This window comes from Dryas octopetala, chromosome 7 (genome assembly GCF_963921425.1).
Source record: "Dryas octopetala chromosome 7, drDryOcto1.1, whole genome shotgun sequence".
Classification (NCBI taxonomy): domain Eukaryota; kingdom Viridiplantae; phylum Streptophyta; class Magnoliopsida; order Rosales; family Rosaceae; genus Dryas; species Dryas octopetala.
In genome coordinates, this window is record NC_141372.1 from 18,787,795 (window position 1) to 18,808,458 (window position 20,664).

Here is a 20,664-nt window from a genome sequence, read left to right on the forward strand (position 1 = left end):
AACTGAATTTACACAGTTACACTAATTAAGTTAGAAACTGAAACTGAATTTGTTGAATTCAGTTGCACTTTTTAATCGCCGAGGTACCTGTTTAAGACCAGACAGTTCAACAAATCAAACAGGGTTCATAAAATTGATCGTTCAACGGCCGAGTCGGGCGGTGACCACCACACACGGTGGCTGCCCAGCCCCAATCAACACACAGAAAATTACAGAACTCACCCAAAAATATTCTCGGACCTCGAATTGAGCTTTTAGGATTCGGGGGAGGCTGAACAGCAAAAAAAAACACCCAACCCGCCGCCACAAGTGGCGGATCTAGCGGTTGCAGCGGCAAACCAACCTGAAAACCAAGATTTGAGTTAAAACAACCCAACCAATAGCAAGAGCAGGTCGAGGGGACAAAGATTGATACCTGGATCGACAGAAAACACCACCGGAATCGGCCCAAAAACCGTCGGAGAAGCCGCAGCTTTGTAGCTTCGCAAAAGCCGTGCCCAGTTGTGGTCGGAGTGAGGAAATGGCATGGAGAGACTCAGTGTGAAGAGAGGAACATATTGGTGCCAGAGCTAGGTTGCGACGCTACCGGAAAAGAGAGATCGCCGGCGGAGGCTTCGCTGCTGTTTGGCGTCGTTCCATCGCCGTCGAGGGTCGGTTGGATGATCGGTGGGCACCACCGTGTTCGTCGCGAGGAGAGGAAGCTATTGGTGCCAGAGTTAGACCGCGACGCTACCGGAAAATGGAGATCACCGACAGAGGAGCTTGGGTCTGCCTGGGTTGATCCGTTGCTGTTGTTGGGTTTCGTGGAAAGTGGAGGGCAAGGGAAGGAAGCGGGTACCAAAAAAAACATAATTAAAATTTTATAAAAATTAAAAGTAAATAAAAGGGGTAAAACTGGAAAATTAAAAGATAGGAAGTCAAACTTAGCTGGATATTAGTTGACTAGGGGGTTTAGGAAAATATTAAGTATAAGATTGGGGGTTATGGGAGAGGTAGATTTTGGGTGGGGGTTATGAAAGATTTTTTCTCTAATTAGGAGGTTTATAATTATTTACATTTGATATTATCAACTCAATTTGGTGGGTCGATTGTTAGTAGAATTATCGACTGACTAATAATAAATTTGTTAGCCGATAATGGCCGATAAAAACGAGCTATTCCCACCCTAGATTTGCCCGTAAGACCTAAAAGCTAAGACGTTAGGACTGTAGAGGAATTTAGAAACTAATTCCCATTTATTTGTACTCACTCGGTCTCTCCTTTATTTATTTCTACTCTACTGCTCTCTCCAATTTTCCATGCCTGCAAACATCAATCAGCTCCTGGTTTTGGTTTAGTTTCATCTACTTCTCAGAAGGTAACTCTCTCTCTCTCTCTCTGCGATTTTACTTATATTTTCTTTATTTTCTTTGAAATTAGAAAATTGCAAAATAATAACTAATAAGCCATTGTCACTACTACACACCTTGAGTGCAGCTTCAATGTCGACGTTCATGGCTGCTTCCAATCCAAATCCAAACAAGTCTTTTGAGGTAAGTTGGATGAAGTTCCAGTTATTCTTCAATTTTCTTGTATTTATGTTATTCGTTAATTTAGTTTGATTTTAATAGGTCGCTCAACCTCCAAGCGACTCCATTTCAAGCCTCAGTTTTAGTCCCAAAGCCAACATTCTGGTCGCCACCTCCTGGGACAACCAGGTTAGATTCTCTTCTTCTTCTTCTCTGTTTTCTTTTTCAGGTATATGGCTTTAGATTCTGTTTGGTTGCTCATAAGGTTATTTTAGCATTTCTGTGACCATGTTATCCGACTTGTGGTTAATTCAGACAACTCGGGTTACACGGCTATATGATGTTTACTATATATTATTTGCTACAATATTTTTATGTGATTCACGGTACGGCATTCATAATTTATTTTTCTTGGCAACCAAACAGAGGATTATTAGGATTTAGGAATTACTGTTGATATGCCTGCCTTTAGGTGCGATGTTGGGAGATACACCAGAGTGGAGCAAGTATTGCAACTATGCCTAAGACAGCAATGTCGCATGAACAACCGGTAACATATTTGATTCCACATTGTTTAGGCCAACTTCTCTATTTTATTTTGTTTGATTTTATTTTGGCTTTTATCTTAAATTTTATTTATACATAATGATAAAAGAAGTACTTAGTATGTTAAGGGTTCCTTGCAATTAGATTCTTTGCTATTGACCTATTCAAGTGAGGCTATATTTAGGTGTTAGATCACATTACTCTCTCTCTCTCTCTCTCTCTCTCTCTCTCTCCCTCTCCCCCTCTCCCCCTCTCCCCTTCCCCCCTCATATTACATTAAATAAGTTCAGTAGTAAAATTATTTGGTCGCTCAAGCATGAATTCCAATGTCTACTGAAATTATGAATGATGAAATATATATATATATATATATATATACTGTGGCTTTCACTGAGTCAATTATAAGTTTCAATTACAACAATGGTACGAGTTTAAAACACCTGTTCGGGTTTTAAATGATAGATGATCTGCCTTTACTTGTAGAAGTTGCACTTGGAACTTTTGACCCTGTAGTCAACTCCTCTTGTGGAGCTAGGGGAGGTTAGGTGTGGTCATGGCCCTCTTATACGATTCTTGGCCTTTCTAGCTATTGGTATATTTCATATTGTACCCCCAAGAATGAATTCTTGGCTCCACCACTAGTCTGCTGAAGGGAGTATTGTTATATTGGAAATTCGTAACTTCTGCTCTTCATAGTGACTCAGCCCTATCCTGGCTGGAAAGAAAGATATACAGTTTATGCTGTTTGCTTCTAGATATTGTGGATGCATCAGGGTCAGAACAGTGTTACGTGAAATAAACAAAAAGAGGATCATTATTTCGGAGAGATTTATACATATTTACTTAAAAGTGTGTGCAACGTGCATGTGTATTTAAATGTATTTGAGAAAATTGGATATTACAATATATGTCATCTAAGGAAATTCTGTGATATAAATTGTGACTTCTCTTTTCTTTTTCTTTCATTTTCTTTGTTTAAGCTGGTCAGCAGTTTATAGTATGATTCTTCACTCAGTATACAAATTGTAATATATGACTATCTATGTAGGTTTTGTGCTCAACATGGAAGGATGATGGGACGACTGTGTTCTCTGGAGGTTGTGACAAGCAAGTTAAGATGTGGCCTTTGATGTCTGGCGGCCAACCAATGACTGTTGCCATGCATGATGCACCCATCAAAGAGATTGCTTGGGTCCCTGAGATGAACCTCTTAGTCACCGGAAGCTGGGACAAGACTCTGAAGTAAGTAAGTAAAGCATATAATTTGTTGTTAAAATGATTCATTCAAGGTTATGGGCAGTAGCGCAGTAGAGAATGTTGTGCTTTACTCTTGCCAATCTACACCCTTTTGCTCCTACATTTTCTTCTATGTTACCTAATTGTCTCATGCTCTGACAACTAAGTTTCTTCAAGTTGTTGATGTCTTGTATATTAAAGCTTTGTCATTTTGCCTTGATATCGAGTTTTTGGCTTTTTTATGTATGATCTTTGCTGTCTGTCTTCAGATATTGGGATACGAGGCAGCCAAATCCAGTGCATACCCAACAACTCCCTGAACGCTGCTATGCACTGACAGTGAGATACCCTCTAATGGTTGTTGGCACTGCAGATAGGAATCTGATTGTTTTTAACTTGCAGAACCCACAGGTAACAAATTATTTTTCAGGAGTTATCAGATAACATTTATTTTATCCATTTTAAAAAATAAGAATAAATTTAAATTTAAAAGGAAAACTATTTCTTCAATAACTTTGTTTACTCTTAGTTTCCAGATTAACATTTATATTGGACTTTAATTATTTTTTGTGGGATTTTGAGGATGAGCTTCGATCTATTTTATAGTCTTCAACTTCAGTCAATCACTTTTTAATACAAAATTGCATTTGGGTATCTGTGAGATTCTCATATTTTATTTGCTTACTTTCATGGATGTTCTATGTTTTGCCTTCAATTCCAATTGTTGCCAATAACCAACAGACTGAGTTCAAGAGGATCACTTCGCCTCTAAAGTATCAGACAAGGTGTGTTGCTGCATTTCCTGATCAGCAAGGATTCTTGGTCAGTGTTAATGCCTCCTTTAAATCCTTTTTGCTCTTTCATTCTTTCTTTCCTTTTTTATTTCCTTCTTATGTCTTTTCAGTTTTCAGTTGGCTTCTAATAATCTCTCTGTCTGTGAATAGTTCTCTTCTTTCAAATAGCTTGCTTAGAATGTCAAACTGAATATCATATTCTTGCATGAATTTTCTCATTGAACATGAAATTTATCATTCATTGTATGCTTTATTATTTATGAATGGAATTTAATTCACGTTAAGGTGATTAGAGGCAGAGCTTTTATATAGCCTTGAAATTGGACATTGCCTGGGTGATTGTTTGATTCTTTAACATTGGGAACTTTTAAGTTTTTTCCCTCTTTTTTTTTTTTTTTTTTTTTTTTTTTTTTTCCTTTCTCATGTTTGTGCATGCTTGGTGTTGGGGTGAGTTGAGGGGGATGGTTGTGGAATCCCTTCTTTTTGTTGGTATTCATTAGTCATTACTGCAAGAAAGTAAATGTCTTTTCCTGCACTACTTTTGTTTCACTCTTTGACATAGAGTGAGGGCCGAAGGAAGTTTTAATGCATGTAAATTACCAAATGTTTGGACTATTCAGCTCAATTGGGCAGTCTTATCTCTTCAAAATGTATATTTCATGTTAATTTATGATTAGAAGTTTAGTTCTCTATGAGTATTAGAAGAAAAAAAAGAAAATACATGGATTTAGAATTCATTATGTATAGTTCTTTCAAAACCTTTTCAGATACAATTTTATCTAATGTTTCAAATATATGGGAGATGTGCTGTGATGGCTGTTTTGTGGGTAGTTTGGATGGAGAGAAATAAAAGGATTTTTGATGATGTTAGTGGGGAAGAGGTGGACAATTTGTGGGAGAGATTTCAGTTTTGAGCATCATTATGGGTGTCAGTTGCTCCAGAATTCAGGGACTTCTTGAATTTTGTAATTATGTCTAATTGGATGGCTTTTGTGTCTTAGGGCCTCGTTCTTGCTGATTTTGCTACACTGTTGCACTGTTGTACTCTGTTTGTTAGTCTTTATAATATCTTAGAGCATGTAATCTAGGATCATTTAGGATAGTGGACATCTTGTCCACCATATTGTATTCCTGCACTCTTTATCTTCATTTAATGAAAGCATGTTTGTTTTATAAAAAGATATAGCTCTTTGGTAATTTGTGCACATCACAAAAATCCATCAGTTCTATTGTCCATTATATTTTCTTTCTTCAATCATATCTATTGAGTTTGATATAGTATCACGCATATTATTTTTTTTTTCCCCTTTTTTCTTGATGATAAAGTTGGTTGTTTACCAATTTTCCCAAAAGCTTAAGTTAGGAAGTGGGCTAACTATTATTCTGTATTCTAACACTCCCCCTCACATGTGACTCCCTCCGCCATTAGAGCCCATTATGAGGAATTCAAATTATATTGGGAGGTTTTGCAATTGTAGGGATCTTAATTCAGGATTCTCACTCTGATGCCATAATAAAGTTGTTGGCTAACCGGGATTCCCAAAGTTTAAACTGGTAGGGTGTGGGCCAACAATGATTTGATATTCTAACACTCCCTTCCACATGTGCGTCTCTCACCGTTAGAGCTCAACATGGGGAATTCAACTTATTTTAGGGGGTTTTGCAATGGCAGGGATTCACTCAGGATCTCCGCGCTGATACCATGACAAAGTTGGTGGTTTACCTCTATTTCCAAAAGCTTAAGCTATATGTGGGCCAACAATTATTTTATATTCTAGCACTTAGTAACTATTATCTTCTCTGAATAATTGATATATTAATTATGTTTTGGACACTGTGCTTTGACCAGGTTGGCTCCATTGAGGGTAGGGTTGGTGTACATCATCTGGATGACGCACAACAAAGTAAAAACTTTACGTTCAAATGCCACAGAGAGGGCAATGAGATATACTCAGTCAACTCTCTGAACTTCCATCCTGTAAGATTTGCATTGCCATTCCTTTTCTTTTCCTTTTTCAGATATTCCTGGACAATTTGCTGAGTGTATACTTAATAACATTTTTTTTTTATTTATTTATTTTTTTAAATTAAAGATAGAGAAGGATAAAGGAAAGAAAAGAGATGATAAAGGAAAGAAAAGAGATGATAAAGGAGAAAAATATATTAGAAAGGTTGATAAACTAAAGTTAAAAACTAAAAACATTTCCAAGTAGTTTTTAGTTTTTAGTTTCACTTGATAATATGGCTGAAAAATTTTTTTTAATATATTTCAAGGTATATTTATACAGGATACATAATACCATTTAAGGTAAGTCAACTATACAGCTATGACATTAATTCCTAACTAAATAAGGAAAACCTATATACACGCTAACTCTCCCCCTCAAGTTGGTGCATAGATATCGCTCATGCCCAACTTGGATAGCGATGCATGGAATGGACCACTAGCAACAGCATGAGTCATCATATCAGCCAGCTGATCCGCACTCCTAATATAAGGAACCTCTATCACACCAGCATCTAGATTATCCTTGATGTAGTTCCTGTCAAGTTCAACATGCTTGGTTCGATCGTGCTGTACAGGATTATTAGCAATCTCAATAGCCGCCGTGTTATCACAAAAGAGCATCATCGGTTTTTGAGGACCATACCCGAGTTCACTTAAGAGAATTTTGAGCTAAGTAATCTCTGTAGTTGCATGATGAAGGGCACGGTATTCAACTTCTGCACTAGACAGTGATACCACATTCTGTTTCTTACTCCGCCAAGTCACCAAATTTCCTCCAACAAATGACACATACCCTGAAGTAGACTTCCTATCCAATCTGGACCCAGCAAAGTCTGAATCAGTGTATCCCACAATATCTAGGTGTCCATGCCTGGAGAACATAATACCTTTACCTGGAGAGGACTTTAGATAAGCCAAAATACGATTCACTGCATCCATGTGTCGGTTGCTCGGATTATGCATGAATTGACTCACAACACTAACTGCATATGATATGTCAGGCCTAGTATGAGCTAGATAGATCAACTTCCCTACTAGCCTCTGATACCTTTCCTTGTTTGTCGGAACCTGATCAGGATAGATAGTCAGACCATGATTCACCTCAATAGGAGTATCCACAGGTTCACAGGCAGAGTTACCAGTTTTAGCCAAGAGATCTAATGTATACTTCCGTTGAGAGAGGAAAATTCCTTGCTTGGACCGAGACACTTCAATGCCCAAGAAGTATTTTAGAGCTCCTAAATCCTTCATTTCAAATTCCTTAGCCAAATAACCCTGAAGCTTCTCTATCTTACTTGGATTACTACCTGTAACAATCATGTCATCAACATAAACAATAAGCAAGGTAATATCATCACCATCTCGTTTATAGAACAGGGTGTGATCTGCCAAGGCTTGCTTAAAACCATATGCCTTCATTGAGTGGCTTAATCTGCCAAACCAAGCCCTCGGCGACTGTTTCAGTCCATAAAGCGCCTTCTTCAGCTTGCATACCTTGCCTCCTTTCGGTGTAAATCCTGGAGGAGGATCCATATACACCTCCTCTATCAGATCACCATGAAGAAAAGCATTCTTCACATCAAACTGTCGTAATGACCAATCCAAATTAGCTGCAAGAGAAAGTATGACTCTAACAGTGTTTATCTTGGCCACAGGAGCAAAGGTCTCTCGATAGTCAATCCCATAAGTCTGGGTGTAACCCTTGGCAACCAGTCTAGCCTTGTACCCGTCAACTGTACCATCTGATTTATATTTCACTGTAAATACCCACTTACACCCTACTGTCTTCTTTTCCTGAGGTAACTCGACCATCTCCCAAGTAGAATTCTTCTGGAGTGCCTTCATTTCTTCTACCATAGCAGACTTCCACTTGGGATCTCCAAGAGCTTCCTGAAAATGACTAGGAACAGAAACAGAAGACAACTGAAGGGCAAAAGCAAGGTGAGACTTAGACAAACGATGATAAGAGACAAAATCTGACATAGGATAAACTACATTAGAAGATGATTTAGAGAAGCCCAACCTATCAGGCTCTCTACGTTCACGAAGGGGATATCTTCTATCCGGACCACCAACTTGTGAATCCAAGTCAGCAGATTCTGAAGTTACAGGGTTAGGATTCAAATCAGTATCTGAAACTGAAGCTATAGGGAAAGAAACATGTACCTCAGAGTCGATCTTAGAAGAGTCATCCGATGGCATGGTAGTATCATCAAGAGGAGTACTGAAATTAGAGGGAGGCACAGCAGTAGTAACTTTGTTTCTCCTAGTATAGCCTTTTTGGAACAACCGGGCCGGCCTTTCCTCAGGTTCGGATTCAGCCATCACAGGATCAGAACCCGAAACAGCTGAATCCTCCCCCTTACCCGAAATCCACAATCTCTTTTCATCCAACCACAATTGTTCCTCTTCCTTACTTCGAATCTCCCCCTGAAGAGGTACCATTGAGACCTCCCCAGAAAAATAAGACACACGCTCACAAAACTCAACATCCATGGACACATAGATTTTACCTGTAGGAGGATGAAAACATTTATACCCCTTTTGAGAATTAGAGTAACCAAGAAAAACACACCTAAGGGCACGGGGATCAAGTTTATCCCTATGAAGAGAGTGAACATGAACAAAACAAACACAACCAAAGACCCTAGGGCAAAGATTTAGGGCAGAAGGGATAGGGTGAAATCGTGACAACATCCGCAATGGGGTCTGATAGTCAATGATACGAGCAGGCATTCTATTGATAAGAAAGACAGCAGTCATGACAGCATCAGCCCAGAAGCGTTTCGGAACATGCATAGTAAAACATAAGGCCCGTGCCACCTCAAGAAGATGACGGTTCTTACGTTCTGCTATGCCGTTCTGTTGTGGCGTGTAGGCACACGTCGTCTGGTGGATGATGCCATGTTGTGTATAGAAATCAGTAAGTGACTGATTAACAAACTCACGACCATTGTCAGAAGGCTTTTTTACCCAAATAGCACCTGAACTACAGGGGGTGTGCTCAAATACCACCCAAACTTTTTTTCTTGCCAATTTACCATCTGAAATTATTAATATGTGCTAATTTGCCACCTAACATCCATTTTTCTGTTAAATCATCAAAAAATTTCTTAAACTTCCCATTTTACCCTTGAATACAATAAAAAAATATTATTATTTTAAAAACTTTTTTTAAAATATAATTAGAAAAAAAATTAAAAACAAAAAAAATAGAAAATGGAAATATCCTTTTTTTTTAGGGGGTTTAATTAGATTTTTTTTTTAATATTTAAAATGCTTTTTTTATATAAATGACGAAAATACCCTTGAAATAAACAGAAAATTTAACTAAAATGACGGTAGGTGGTAAATTAGTCAATATGTGAAAGTTCAGGTGGTAAATTGGCAAGAAAAAAAGTTTGGGTGGTATTTGAGCACACCCTTTATAGTTCAGGTGGTATTTGAGTAAAAAAGCCTTGTCAGAATGAAATACCTGAACCTGAGAATTAAACTGTGTGATAATCATTTTGTAAAATTTAGGAATAACATGGATAACATCACTTTTAGACTTTAGCAAGTACACCCAGCTCACCCGAGTACAGTCATCAATAAAAGACACAAAATATTTATGACCAGAAGCAGAAGGAGTAGAAAACGGACCCCAAACATCTGTATAAACACATGAAAAAGGAATAGAGCTTTTATTGAAACTCACTTTAAAAGGAACACGATGGTTTTTTGCATAAATGCACTGTTCATACCTTAAACTAGCAACAGGAATATTGATAAACAACCTAGGAAACAAACGTTCTAGATAGACAAACGATGGATGTCCAAGACGACAATGCCATAAAAGAATCTTCTCCCTTTCAGACCCTCCTCTTCCTACTTGAAGCCCACGGCTAGACTCTGACTGCAATTGTCGGGTCCCCTCTAAGTAGTAAAGACCCCCTCTCTCCCTACCAGTGCCAATCGTCATCTTCGTGAGATTGTCCTGAAAAACACAGTGAGTAGAATGAAAGGTCACAGAACAATTAAGACTTTTAGTAATTTGGCTAATGGAGAGGAGACTATTAGAGAGATTAGGTGCAAGCAAAACAGAAGACATGGAGAATGAAGGAGAAAGAGAGACAGTCCCGGCCCCTGTAATCGGCATGGGAGTCCCATCGGCAACCTGAACAGACTTAACAGGCGGAGGTATTAGAGAACTGAACAAGGAAGACTTACTAGTCATATGATCAGTAGCCCTTGAATCAATAACCCAAGTGTTAGTAGAAGAAAGAAATGCAAACCTCCTCCTTGGGAAGAAACTCGAGAGACCTGAGAAGCAGAAGAGGGACATGTGTCAACAAGGGCAGACTGAGAGGATTTCTTGTTCCTTCTCTCGGCTTGCTTAAGCTTATACCACTCCGAGTAACCATGCTTCTTCCAGCAAACATCCACTGTATGTCGAGTACTATTGCAATAAGTGCAGAGGCGAGCAGAAGGCTCAGAGGAAACAGCAGGAGGGGCTGGCCGAAAGCTGCTTTTTTGGGCTACCAGGGCTGAAGCCATAGAACTATCTTCAGTTCCCATGGTGACCTGTCGTTGTGCTTCGCGACGAACCAGTGAGTAGGCTTCTTCCAGGCTTGGTAAAGGAGAAGCAGCCAAAACACGACTGCTAACTTGATCCAAACTGTGATCAAGACCTGCAAGAAACATATAAACCCGATCCTCAGCTATACGCTTCCTCTGTTTCTCAGCATCAGCTGTACACTCCATATCATTAGGCCGTCGATAATCTAACTCCATGAAAATGGAGTTCAGCTCATTATAGTACTCAGTGAGAGGTCGGCCACCCTGACGCAATTGAAAGGTCTTCTTCATCAATTCATAAACCTGAGAAGAGTCAGAGGCATCAAGATAGCTCCTCTTAACAGCATCCCAAACCTCCTTCGCTGTTCCACACTGAACGAAATGAGACATGAGATTGGGCGTCATGGAGTTGATGAGCCATGACTTCACTATGGCATCTGCAGCTTCCCACTCATCATAGGTCGGATCAGTCTCTGCAGGTGCAACCTTCCTGCCTGTAATATAGCCCTTCTTATTTCTGCCGGCAATATGCATCTCCAAAATCTTAGACCAAATACGATAATTAGTACCATCCAATTTGATATGGATTGGAGAAGAAGTCTCCTGAAAAGTCACAATGGATGACATCTTGTTTTCAGAAATCACAGGGGTCTTGCTGGCAGAGGCAGTGATAATTTCGTCAGACATAGGATGCGGCTAGGATTTTTTTCAAAGAAAGATTGAGGCTAGGGTTTCGGCTTGGCTGATCGGCACCTTACTATTTGGCTAAGGTTTGTTGATGGTGTTTAGCTAGGATTTTAAGAAAGGAAGATAGGCTAGCAGCAGCACAAGAGAAGAGCTAGAGTTGCTCTTGGAAGGGTGCGGCAGCAGCAATTCTTCAGGTTAGGGTTTCAGCAAGAACAAAGAAATTTTTTTTTTTTTTTTCGCAGTACTGTAGCGGCGACACTGTAGCAGTACTGTAGCGGCAACACTGTAGCAGCGACACTGTAGAGCACTGTAGCGCAAAAAAAAAACTTTGGAAAACCTAGATCTCTAGGCTCTGATACCAACTTGATAATATGGCTGAAAAAAAAAATTTTAATATATCTCAAGGTATATTTATACAGGATACATAATACCATTTAAGGTAAGTCAACTATACAGCTATGACATTAATTCCTAGCTAAATAAGGAAAACCTATATACACGCTAACTGTTTCAGTCACATGTATTCTTCTTCACCTGTTTGATGTCTCATCTGCTTCCTTCTTTTCTCCCATATATTACCCCTCTGTCTTTAATTCAAACAAACGAAACACCGAAGTGTTATCTATTCCTTGGATTAACTAATTTTTAAGATTTTCATTTTTAATAATTAATAGAATTTTTTCTTGTTAGCTTGTCATAGTTTATGAGAATCCAATAATTAGTTTTATTATTATGTTTACTTTACTATTTTGTCTTACTTGGACTCAGGTGGATTTGGTCAAGTTCCATCACCTAAATTTGGGATGTCTTCTTTTGGGAATAAGAAATATGACCAAGAATAATGGAAACTATCAATTGCTTTAATTTAGTAATTCAATGAAGTTGTATATGTTCAATGCTACTCATTTCTCCTTCTTAACGAGACAGAACCACTTGAAGATGTCTCCACCAATAAAAATCATTCATGAGGTGTTTGTTGCTAGTAAAACTCCGGACCTTTTTTTTTAGTTAGATGTGCTGCTTCAGATACCTTAAATGCTCTGAAGTATCAATCTCAGATATCTTTAGAGCATCTTTCACTGCTCTTTCAAATACCAGAGGTGTCGTTACTGGATATGCCATAATAATAAAAGATTCTCATGAACAAGAACATTGGTTAGAGATATTGATTTAATCATGCATAAGAATTCTGGGAATGCCTTAATAATAGACAGGTGCAGGTTCTTTATGTCGATAGGAGGAACAAAAATTTCTGAAGTAGCCTTGTCGTTTAAAGATTGTGGTGTTTTTCTAAAATAACTTTATTTTGGATTTTGAGAACTCTGGTATGTGTTTTACTTTTCTTTTTGGGTAAACTACATTTTTGGTCCTTGTGTTTTGGCTAGAAATCACATTTGGTTCTCGTGGTTTCAATTTTACCAATTTGGTCCTTGTGTTTTATGTTGCTTGCAATCTTAGGATAATTTTAACAAAACCCAAATTTTGAGGATAAGTTATCCATTTGTTTTCAAGAATTATTTCATTGGGGGTTTGAAAAACCATCTTATGGGATTTCTAAAACTAATTTTAATTTTTGTATTTGTTTGCAAAAGAAATCGAGGCTCACAAAAGTTGTAGGGTTTGAACTTTAAGTTTGAGATTTCTTTGAATTCTTGTTTGGAAATCAAATTCAATGATACATACATGATTTTCGGTCACTCTGGGTAAAACTCACAAGTTTAAATAAGTTAATAGTTTAGATTTGAAAAAATTTTCATAAATGTACTAAGATTGCAAATGACATAAAACACAAGGGCTAAATTGGCAAAATTGAAACCATGAGGACCAAATATGATTTCAGGCCAAGACAAAAGGACCAAAAATATAGTTTACACTTTCTTTTTGGGGTTAAACTTAGAATAAGTAAGATTTGGTACCATTTTGCTTTTTCTGAGGTTAATATCATTGTTACAATATAAACAATTTTTTGCCTCATTATTACATTACTTGTATATCAACTAGCTCACTGCTATATAGCATCTAGAATTTTTTATTTTTTATTTTTATATGAATGGACAGGTGGACATATTCACAAACTTTTAAGTACTCTGTCAATATCTTTCAGTTGATATATTTTGTTCTATTATATGATGTCTCCTGGAACTTGAAGTACATTTGAATCAGTGATCATTTCACTTCAAAATTAGGACAGAGAATGCTTAATAGTTTTAACGTTTTCTATATGCAGTGCAAAATATTGTTTGCAACACTCATTGCCCATTCTCTATGGTTCTTTTGTTATGTATTTCAGAGAGATGTTAAATAAACTCTATGGATTCATTTTCTGTTTATTACTATTTGTCATTGAAGAGCTCATTTTGTGTCTGTTGTTTCAGGTGTATCATACATTTGCGACTGCTGGTTCTGATGGTTCTTTTAATTTTTGGGATAAGGACAGCAAACAGAGACTAAAGGTTTCTCCCACATCTATTTTATATTGTTTCGTTTGTCTTTGTATTATAGCCAAGACTCCAAGCTTCTTAATTATTCTGGATTTTGCTCTCTCTCTCTCTCTCTCTCTCTCTCTCTCTCTCTCTCTCTCTCTCTCTCTCTCTCTCAGTTAAAGGTTCTACTAACCTGTCAAATTTACTTTGTTATGATTAATTCTGTACAAAAATCATTTTCCTTTATGGTCTCACGTTGCCTATCTCTCTCCATCTTGGATATATTTGGTCTATAACTGATCATTTGGTCTTTTGTAGTTATATGCATATAGGTGCCTAATACGGGTTTTCCTGATTTTCAGGCCATGTCAAGGTGCAGTCAACCTATACCTTGCAGTACATTCAACAATGATGGATCCATATTTGCATACTCGGTAATTCTCTTACTTTGTGATTTTGCAATCAATACTCTTTATCTCTCTCTCTCTCTCTCTCTCTCTCTCTCTCTCTGCATTCACACATGCACACATAAATTCACACGATTCACAAATAACAAGGTATGAGGAATCTATAGCAGTATGTTGATGAGGCGCGCCTTAAAGTGTTGTGATGCTGCACAATTGTCGAAAGAGGCAGACACCCTTTTCTTAAAGGCTGCGACCTGCACCTTGACCCAAGAGGTGTATTGTGTACACCTCTTGGGTAGTTTCTTTTTAAAAACCCAAAGGGCAAACTACGTCCTTTGGACTGGATTTTTCAAAAGCAAATAAAAATGCATCAGATGTCCTGATCTAAGAACAAAAGCCCTCCTATCTCTTCCAGAAAAGAAAACCCCTCCTATAAAAATTAAAAAGAGAAAAGAAAAGAAACCAAAGCCCTCGCCTCCTGGTAGAAACAAAGAAATAAAAGCCTTGAAGAAAACCCAACCAAAGTCCTAATCAATTTCCTGTCTTTGCCAGCTCCAAATCCAAAACCCAACTTTATCGTCTCCATCGCTAGCAGCTCTAAGCCTCCACCCTCACTAATACCTCACTAATGGCATATCCTTCGTTTGTGTATGTGTATTTTTCTTTTTACCATTTCATATCTCTGCATTTTTAATAAGAAAACTACTTAAAACCCCCTAAAACCTTTTTGGAAGACTAAAAAGTGAGCGCATTTATTTTTGTTTTACTCACAAGGACAAAAACACATTGACGGATGCGCTTCCGCGTTGTTGTAGAACCGTGCCGATCAGCACTGTTCCCCGAGCGCTTGACTACTGTAGTGCAGTAACAGTTTCAAGTGTTACTGCAGCGCAGAAATTCTTTTTTGCCTCCTATTTTCTACATGTTTGTTGATAATTTTTTTTGGTTGTTGGGTCTTATTTGAGTGGGTGTAGGTATGATTTAGTATGTTTTAGGGGATTCATGAGGTTAAGATTTACAATTTTGAGATTTTTTTAAGGGATATATAAGGGTCCGTTTGGTACTCTATTTAAAGACCATTTTCTGTATTTAAAAACACAAAATTGTTTTTAAATTTTAAAAATGTGTTTGGTAGACTATTTTTGAAAATGAGTATCTGAAAAAAATTCAAAAACAACCCCTTTTCTAAAATGATTAAACATTGTTTTTCAAATTTTTTTTTTTTCTTTTGCACGTCTTCTCTGCCTCACCACCAACTCTGCTTCATGTCCCTCTATGTAGTTGGCCAGGATACACAGCACAAACCCACACTACCATCGAGAGAGAGAGAGAGAGAGAGAGAGAGAGAGAGAGAGAGAGAGAGAGAGAGAGAGAGAGAGAGAGAGAGGAAGTTTCAGATTTCAGAAGAGTCTCAGATCCAGAGGCAAGCAAAACCAATTTTCTGTTTGGTTGCTGAGAAAGCCATGGAAAACTTGCTAGTCGCCAGCCATGGTCATTCTGCTTCGTTTTGTTTTAGGATTAATGAGAATTTTTCATCACCTGTGTGCTTATTAATTGTGTGGGGGATAACAGAAATCATGAATTTACTTGCTATTTCATACCAAACAGATTTAAATTATAAAAATTGTTCCTCAAAATTCATATTTTCAAAATAAATCATAGTTTTTTAAAATAATTTTTTAATTACATACCAAACGGGGCCTCAGTGTAACTGCATTTCAAAAAAGTGCTACTGCGGTGCAGTGCCAAGCGCTCAGCCCATTTTTCTTCTCCTTAAGAATGAAAATCCTTCTTATGGTGGTTTTTGAGTGTTTTAAGTATGTATTAGGGGCTTTTCAGTCGAAAGCCCTTTTTCTTTGCATAAGTATTGGTTGAAATTTTCCTCTCTGCTCAGTATTATCAGCAGATCCCTATTTCTATAATTCATAATTACAATAATTTGAGTGCCAAATGTGTCAATGCCTTGAGAATTTAGCCTTACATTGCTAGTAACAAACGTCATTTTCAACCGTTTATTGAGGATTAAATTTCCCTTAAATTAGTATCATGTTCTAATTGAAATGTCATTTTCAACTGTTAATGTCATGGGACTCATCATGGTATGATATTTGTTAGTTTAGAAAAGAGAAAATACCATTCTTATTTTTCTGGATTTTCTCTTTTAAATGTGGGGGATGAACATGACTGGTAATTGATGTAGGACAATAGTAAGAGTAGGGAAGAGAATATAGAGATCCGGATTCACTCCGGCCTTTGGCATCACACCAAAAGTGTATTGGAATCACTCCAATAAAAAATAGAAAAATTCCAGCATCACACTGGCCTTCGGCATCTCACCGAAGGTGGCTTGGAATCACTCTAAGTCAACTCGTGCTTCACACACCAGCAGAAAAATCTGATTTCTTTCACCATAGGTTACAAAACCAGCCCTTTTATAGAGCCATTGATACATGAACAATAAGACCCACATTAATACGCCTATGAATTCTAAGAGACATAACTCATAACACATAATGTCTTGAACAGGTGACATAAAGAGACTCTTCATGTGTAAATTGCATTCATTAAATAAAAAAATAAAAAAACTCTTCATGTGGTGCTTGGAACTTGGATGGACTGATTTAAAAAACTTTAAACTTGGCTCCTGCATCAGTAATTGCATACAACTATACGAGTCATGTTCCCGGCTGGTATAAAGTGGTACAGAGGAGGTGTTAACTTACATTTTGGGGAACCGAGTACAACCATTTAAACCTTCATTTATAGGTAGTAAACTCTTTGAATATAAAGATGGCCGTTATTACCAAAATTTCTGTGTATACATTTTTGTCTTTGTTTTTATAAAATAATAATCCTTTATACAATCTCCTTTTGTACCTTGCCATCGTAAAGCTAGCTGCACAACATGCAAGCAAACAGACCACATATATTTAGTAATTTAAATATTAGATTGGAATTATTTTCCTAAATTGTTTTTGCAGGTTTGCTATGATTGGAGTAAGGGTGCAGAAAACCACAATCCTGCTACAGCAAAGAACTACATTTTCCTTCACTTGACACAGGTATATTCTGATGATACTTGTTTAATAATTTTCTTCCTGAAGGCCTGAAAATCTCAAACCTGTAGTGTTATGTGCTGCTTTGGCTGCAGGAATCGGAGGTTAAAAGCAAGCCACGAATTGCTGGTGGTAGAAAGTGAAGCTGGCCTGACCAGCTAGTTATCCTATGAATTATTCTAGTTTATACGTGACATTTTATAGTTACCAATGTGTGATTGAAGCTGATCATGGCTGGCCCTCTGAGTAGAAGTTTAGGTAGGAAGGTCGGGGTCATATTGCAAATGGCATTGATCGCACTGCAAAATTTTCCCTTTTTTTTTTTTTTTTTTTTTTTTTTTTTTTTTTTTTTTTTTTTTTTTTTTCAGCAAATGGCATACTATGAATTATTCAAATCAAGTTATGTGATTTGAAATTTTTCTTTGCGCTGAGAATCCAAGACCTTGTAGATTTTTGGGTCCAATTTTTGTTTCTCTAATTTTGGATCGTGAGTGGATGTAGTATATTATGTACATGTGTGAGTATCGTTAATTAATTCTCCTCTCCCTAATTAATCTTATTAGTTAGAGAATAAGTACTAGTGAGTTGGTTAACCTTTTACCCAATCCTAATTCCTTGAGTTCACTTTTTATCTCTATGGTGTGCGACTCTCCAGGTTCTACTTGATATGACAATGGAATCATTGTGATGATGAATTATCCACCATTATCACTAATTGAAACTCATTCCAATTAATTAGAAACTCTTCCTAATTGGTCGAGTACTCACCGATCACGAGTGACATTTAGCAACTCGTATCATGATTCCCAAATCAAATAGAAGTTTGAGAGAACTTATTTCAACGAGGCAGTATACGGTCCTTCTATTTATCAATGTCTAAGTCGCATCATTGGGTTATGGCTGGGTTCTTGTCAAAACCTTAGCGCGACTATATGCTTAATACTCTCATAGGTTGTGACACTTTGTGTTATGGCCAAAAATGCTTCGCTCATGGGTTGGGCTTAGATTTGATTCATAGGATTGATTTATCTATGCGAGAGGGGCATGCCACCAAGTAATGGATCGTACTTGGAATGATTGTAAAAACAATTAAAATAGAGTGAAATAAAATAAAAATAAAAGGGGATCAAACGACTATGGTTGGTTATTTTCTATGTCTAGGCATTCCAAGACTTTAAATGCTAAAAGCCTTTGTCTAAGTCAACATGTATTCATGTTGTTCATGGTGAATGAAATAAAATGAGTAAGTAAACTAAATATTAATCTGACAACAAAGTCAATTGGGATCACAGGCCATAAATAAAGATCACAACATTCAAGGAAAGAAATGAAAATGGACTAATAATAAACACTTAATGATTGAGAAAATAAATGCTTCCTTGATTAATTTCTCAAATGAAGGAACACATTAAATCTAGGAAAAAAAATGAGAGATATAAATAGAGCTATTAAATGTGCAATAACAAACGAAGTTGCAATAAACAAAAAAGGACCAAGGCATTAACAGTAATAGAAAGCAGACAAAATGAATGATTCAAATCATCTTGCAGAGAAATTCAGAGGCTAGTCTGGGTTTTTTGTGAGTTGTTGGAGAGAGGTCACTTTGGCAATAACTTTGGTATTTATACTCAGATTGGGGCCCTGAAACCCTAAGCAGTCTTCCTTTGGATTATCCCCATGTGTATGGCTCTAAACACTCCTGGGATCTTGTACTTATCCCTTTGTGATAGCTGCTGACCAGCTTTTGACATCCTTTTAAGCCCACGTGTCACTATACTAATAGTCCTAACCCATAAAATTCTCAGTTTGATGTAGCCGAAAAAACACTCTTTCGCCAAGGCATTCTATTCTCACAAAGGTCATCTCAAGTGGAACTTGAAATTGGGCTTCGGACTTGGGCTAGTAATCCCTTGGGCCTAATTTAAATCTTCTGAAATCCATGGTATAAACATTACTCCCCAAGTATGAGTATATTTCGGCTTGGTCTAGCCGAAAAAACGAAGACTTTAGTAAAATTCGGCTCGAGCGAACAAAAATGTTGTAGTGAACAAAGTAACTTTTGAGACTTTTATTTTTTATTTTTCGCTTCGAGCGAAAGACTCGCAGAGGAAGGAAACATTAACCCAGTATCATTAAATTCTCACAGCCGCTTTATCGCACGCTTCATGCCACGTGGCGCGGCCCGATTGGACGCGCGTCTCCTCGTATTGCAGAGGCGGCGTCACTTCTCATCAAAAAACGTGACCTATCATTTAAAATATGTCGCCGTTTCCATTAAAGTTCATCATCATTAACTTTGATTGATTTTGAACCTCTGCGACTTCTCAATAAATAAATAGCTGTTTAAATTCCAAGCTCTACACCCCCTCAAACCTTTTGCTTCAAAAATTGTGAGAAACCTTTTGCTTCAAAAATTGTGAGTATAAATACAACACTTAGTCGCCCTTTCTTACTCACGCTTTCAAAATTTCTGACTCTCATATTTCTTGAATTTTTTGATCATTCTTCTGCTTTTCTTCTTTTCTCAGAAATCGAATTCTCTTAACTTATACTTTTTATTCATCAAAAATGGTTTACCAAAGGAAAGTCGAGGTTTATGGGCAGATGGGTAGGGAAGCAGAGGCTTTCAATGAAGCCATTGTTACTGTCCTCTCCCCCTTCATGAGGATGGAGGTTCTTCACCATTCTTGTCTCAAGCTCACAGATTATCCAAACCGCACATCAACATTAGGCCCGAGCTTCAAAACCACAATCTCTCCTCCAGTCAATACCATCATGCAAGCCTCTTTCGTCGATTATTCCACATTTTACAAGGGTGGTCGCTAGGAAACTTGGATATCTCAAAAACCTCAAACCTTTTGGCCGACAGTCATAAATGAGTGGATTACCTGGTATAAACGGGTTGAGCAAGAGAAAGGAGAAGTCTGGGAATCCTTGGGGATTAGGAATGCAGTTGCTCTATCTGTGATTGCCCCTATTTTTGGTCGCCCATTGCTAGCCGCCACCTTATGCTTTTGGTCATCTGCAATGAATGCGATGTACCTCATGTATGCCCCTCTTTCGTCCACTATTTTGGATATGGCTAAACTTTTCAGGTTTAGGCCCCATGGAGAGGTCATTACCCTCTTCTTTGAGCAGCAAGCAGAGAAAAACAGTGACATTTCAGTGAATTGGCGAGGGGTTTCAAGACCGACTTACATAGCACTGCCACTCGCACTTGTTCAAGCTATGATTCCTTCTTTAGACGATATTGTCGCTCGCAAGGTTCTGTTTCTGAAGAAGAGCATTCTGCCTTTCTTGCATATTGGCTTAGCAAGTATGTGTTTTGCATGAGGAGCAATAAGGTTGTGCAAGAATTTGCCATCCTAGCTGATGCCTTAGCTTCTAGTCGACCCCTCGCACTGGGACCCTTTATGCTTGCCCATCTCTATCGGTGCCTGTG

The 20,664-nt window shown here is 37.7% G+C and overlaps 1 protein-coding gene across 3 annotated transcripts; it reads left to right on the forward strand.

The window, feature by feature from the left end:
• Nucleotides 1-1,128: 1,128 nt before the first annotated feature.
• On the forward strand, nt 1,129-17,792 carry LOC147280272 (protein RAE1). Of its 3 annotated transcripts, XM_086250354.1 has the most exons (12): nt 1,129-1,357; nt 1,477-1,532; nt 1,611-1,697; nt 1,981-2,058; nt 3,103-3,296; nt 3,560-3,701; nt 4,032-4,112; nt 5,934-6,062; nt 13,712-13,789; nt 14,122-14,193; nt 17,148-17,228; nt 17,318-17,792. In XM_086250354.1, exons 2-12 carry the CDS (start codon nt 1,482-1,484, stop codon nt 17,363-17,365), a joined length of 1,041 nt encoding a protein of 346 aa, XP_086106480.1. In that variant the 5' UTR covers nt 1,129-1,357; nt 1,477-1,481; the 3' UTR covers nt 17,366-17,792. The 3 variants fall into 3 exon arrangements, with proteins under 3 accessions (XP_086106480.1, XP_086106482.1, XP_086106481.1); XM_086250355.1 differs by lacking the exons at nt 1,129-1,357; nt 1,477-1,532 and having other exon boundaries at nt 1,935-2,058; XM_086250356.1 differs by lacking the exons at nt 4,032-4,112; nt 5,934-6,062; nt 13,712-13,789; ... (1 more) ...; nt 17,148-17,228; nt 17,318-17,792 and having other exon boundaries at nt 3,103-3,300; nt 3,560-3,700.
• Nucleotides 17,793-20,664: the final 2,872 nt, after the last annotated feature.

What these genes read in the sequence shown, in the direction of transcription:
- LOC147280272 (XM_086250354.1), top strand. Translation starts at nt 1,482, where the DNA reads ATGTCGACGTTCATGGCTGCTTCCAATCCAAATCCAAACAAGTCTTTT. An exon ending in CCACCTCCTGGGACAACCAG is followed by an intron (nt 1,698 to 1,980) that starts GTTAGATTCTCT and finishes GCCTGCCTTTAG; the next exon opens with GTGCGATGTTGGGAGATACA. An exon ending in ACAGCAAACAGAGACTAAAG is followed by an intron (nt 13,790 to 14,121) that starts GTTTCTCCCACA and finishes CCTGATTTTCAG; the next exon opens with GCCATGTCAAGGTGCAGTCA.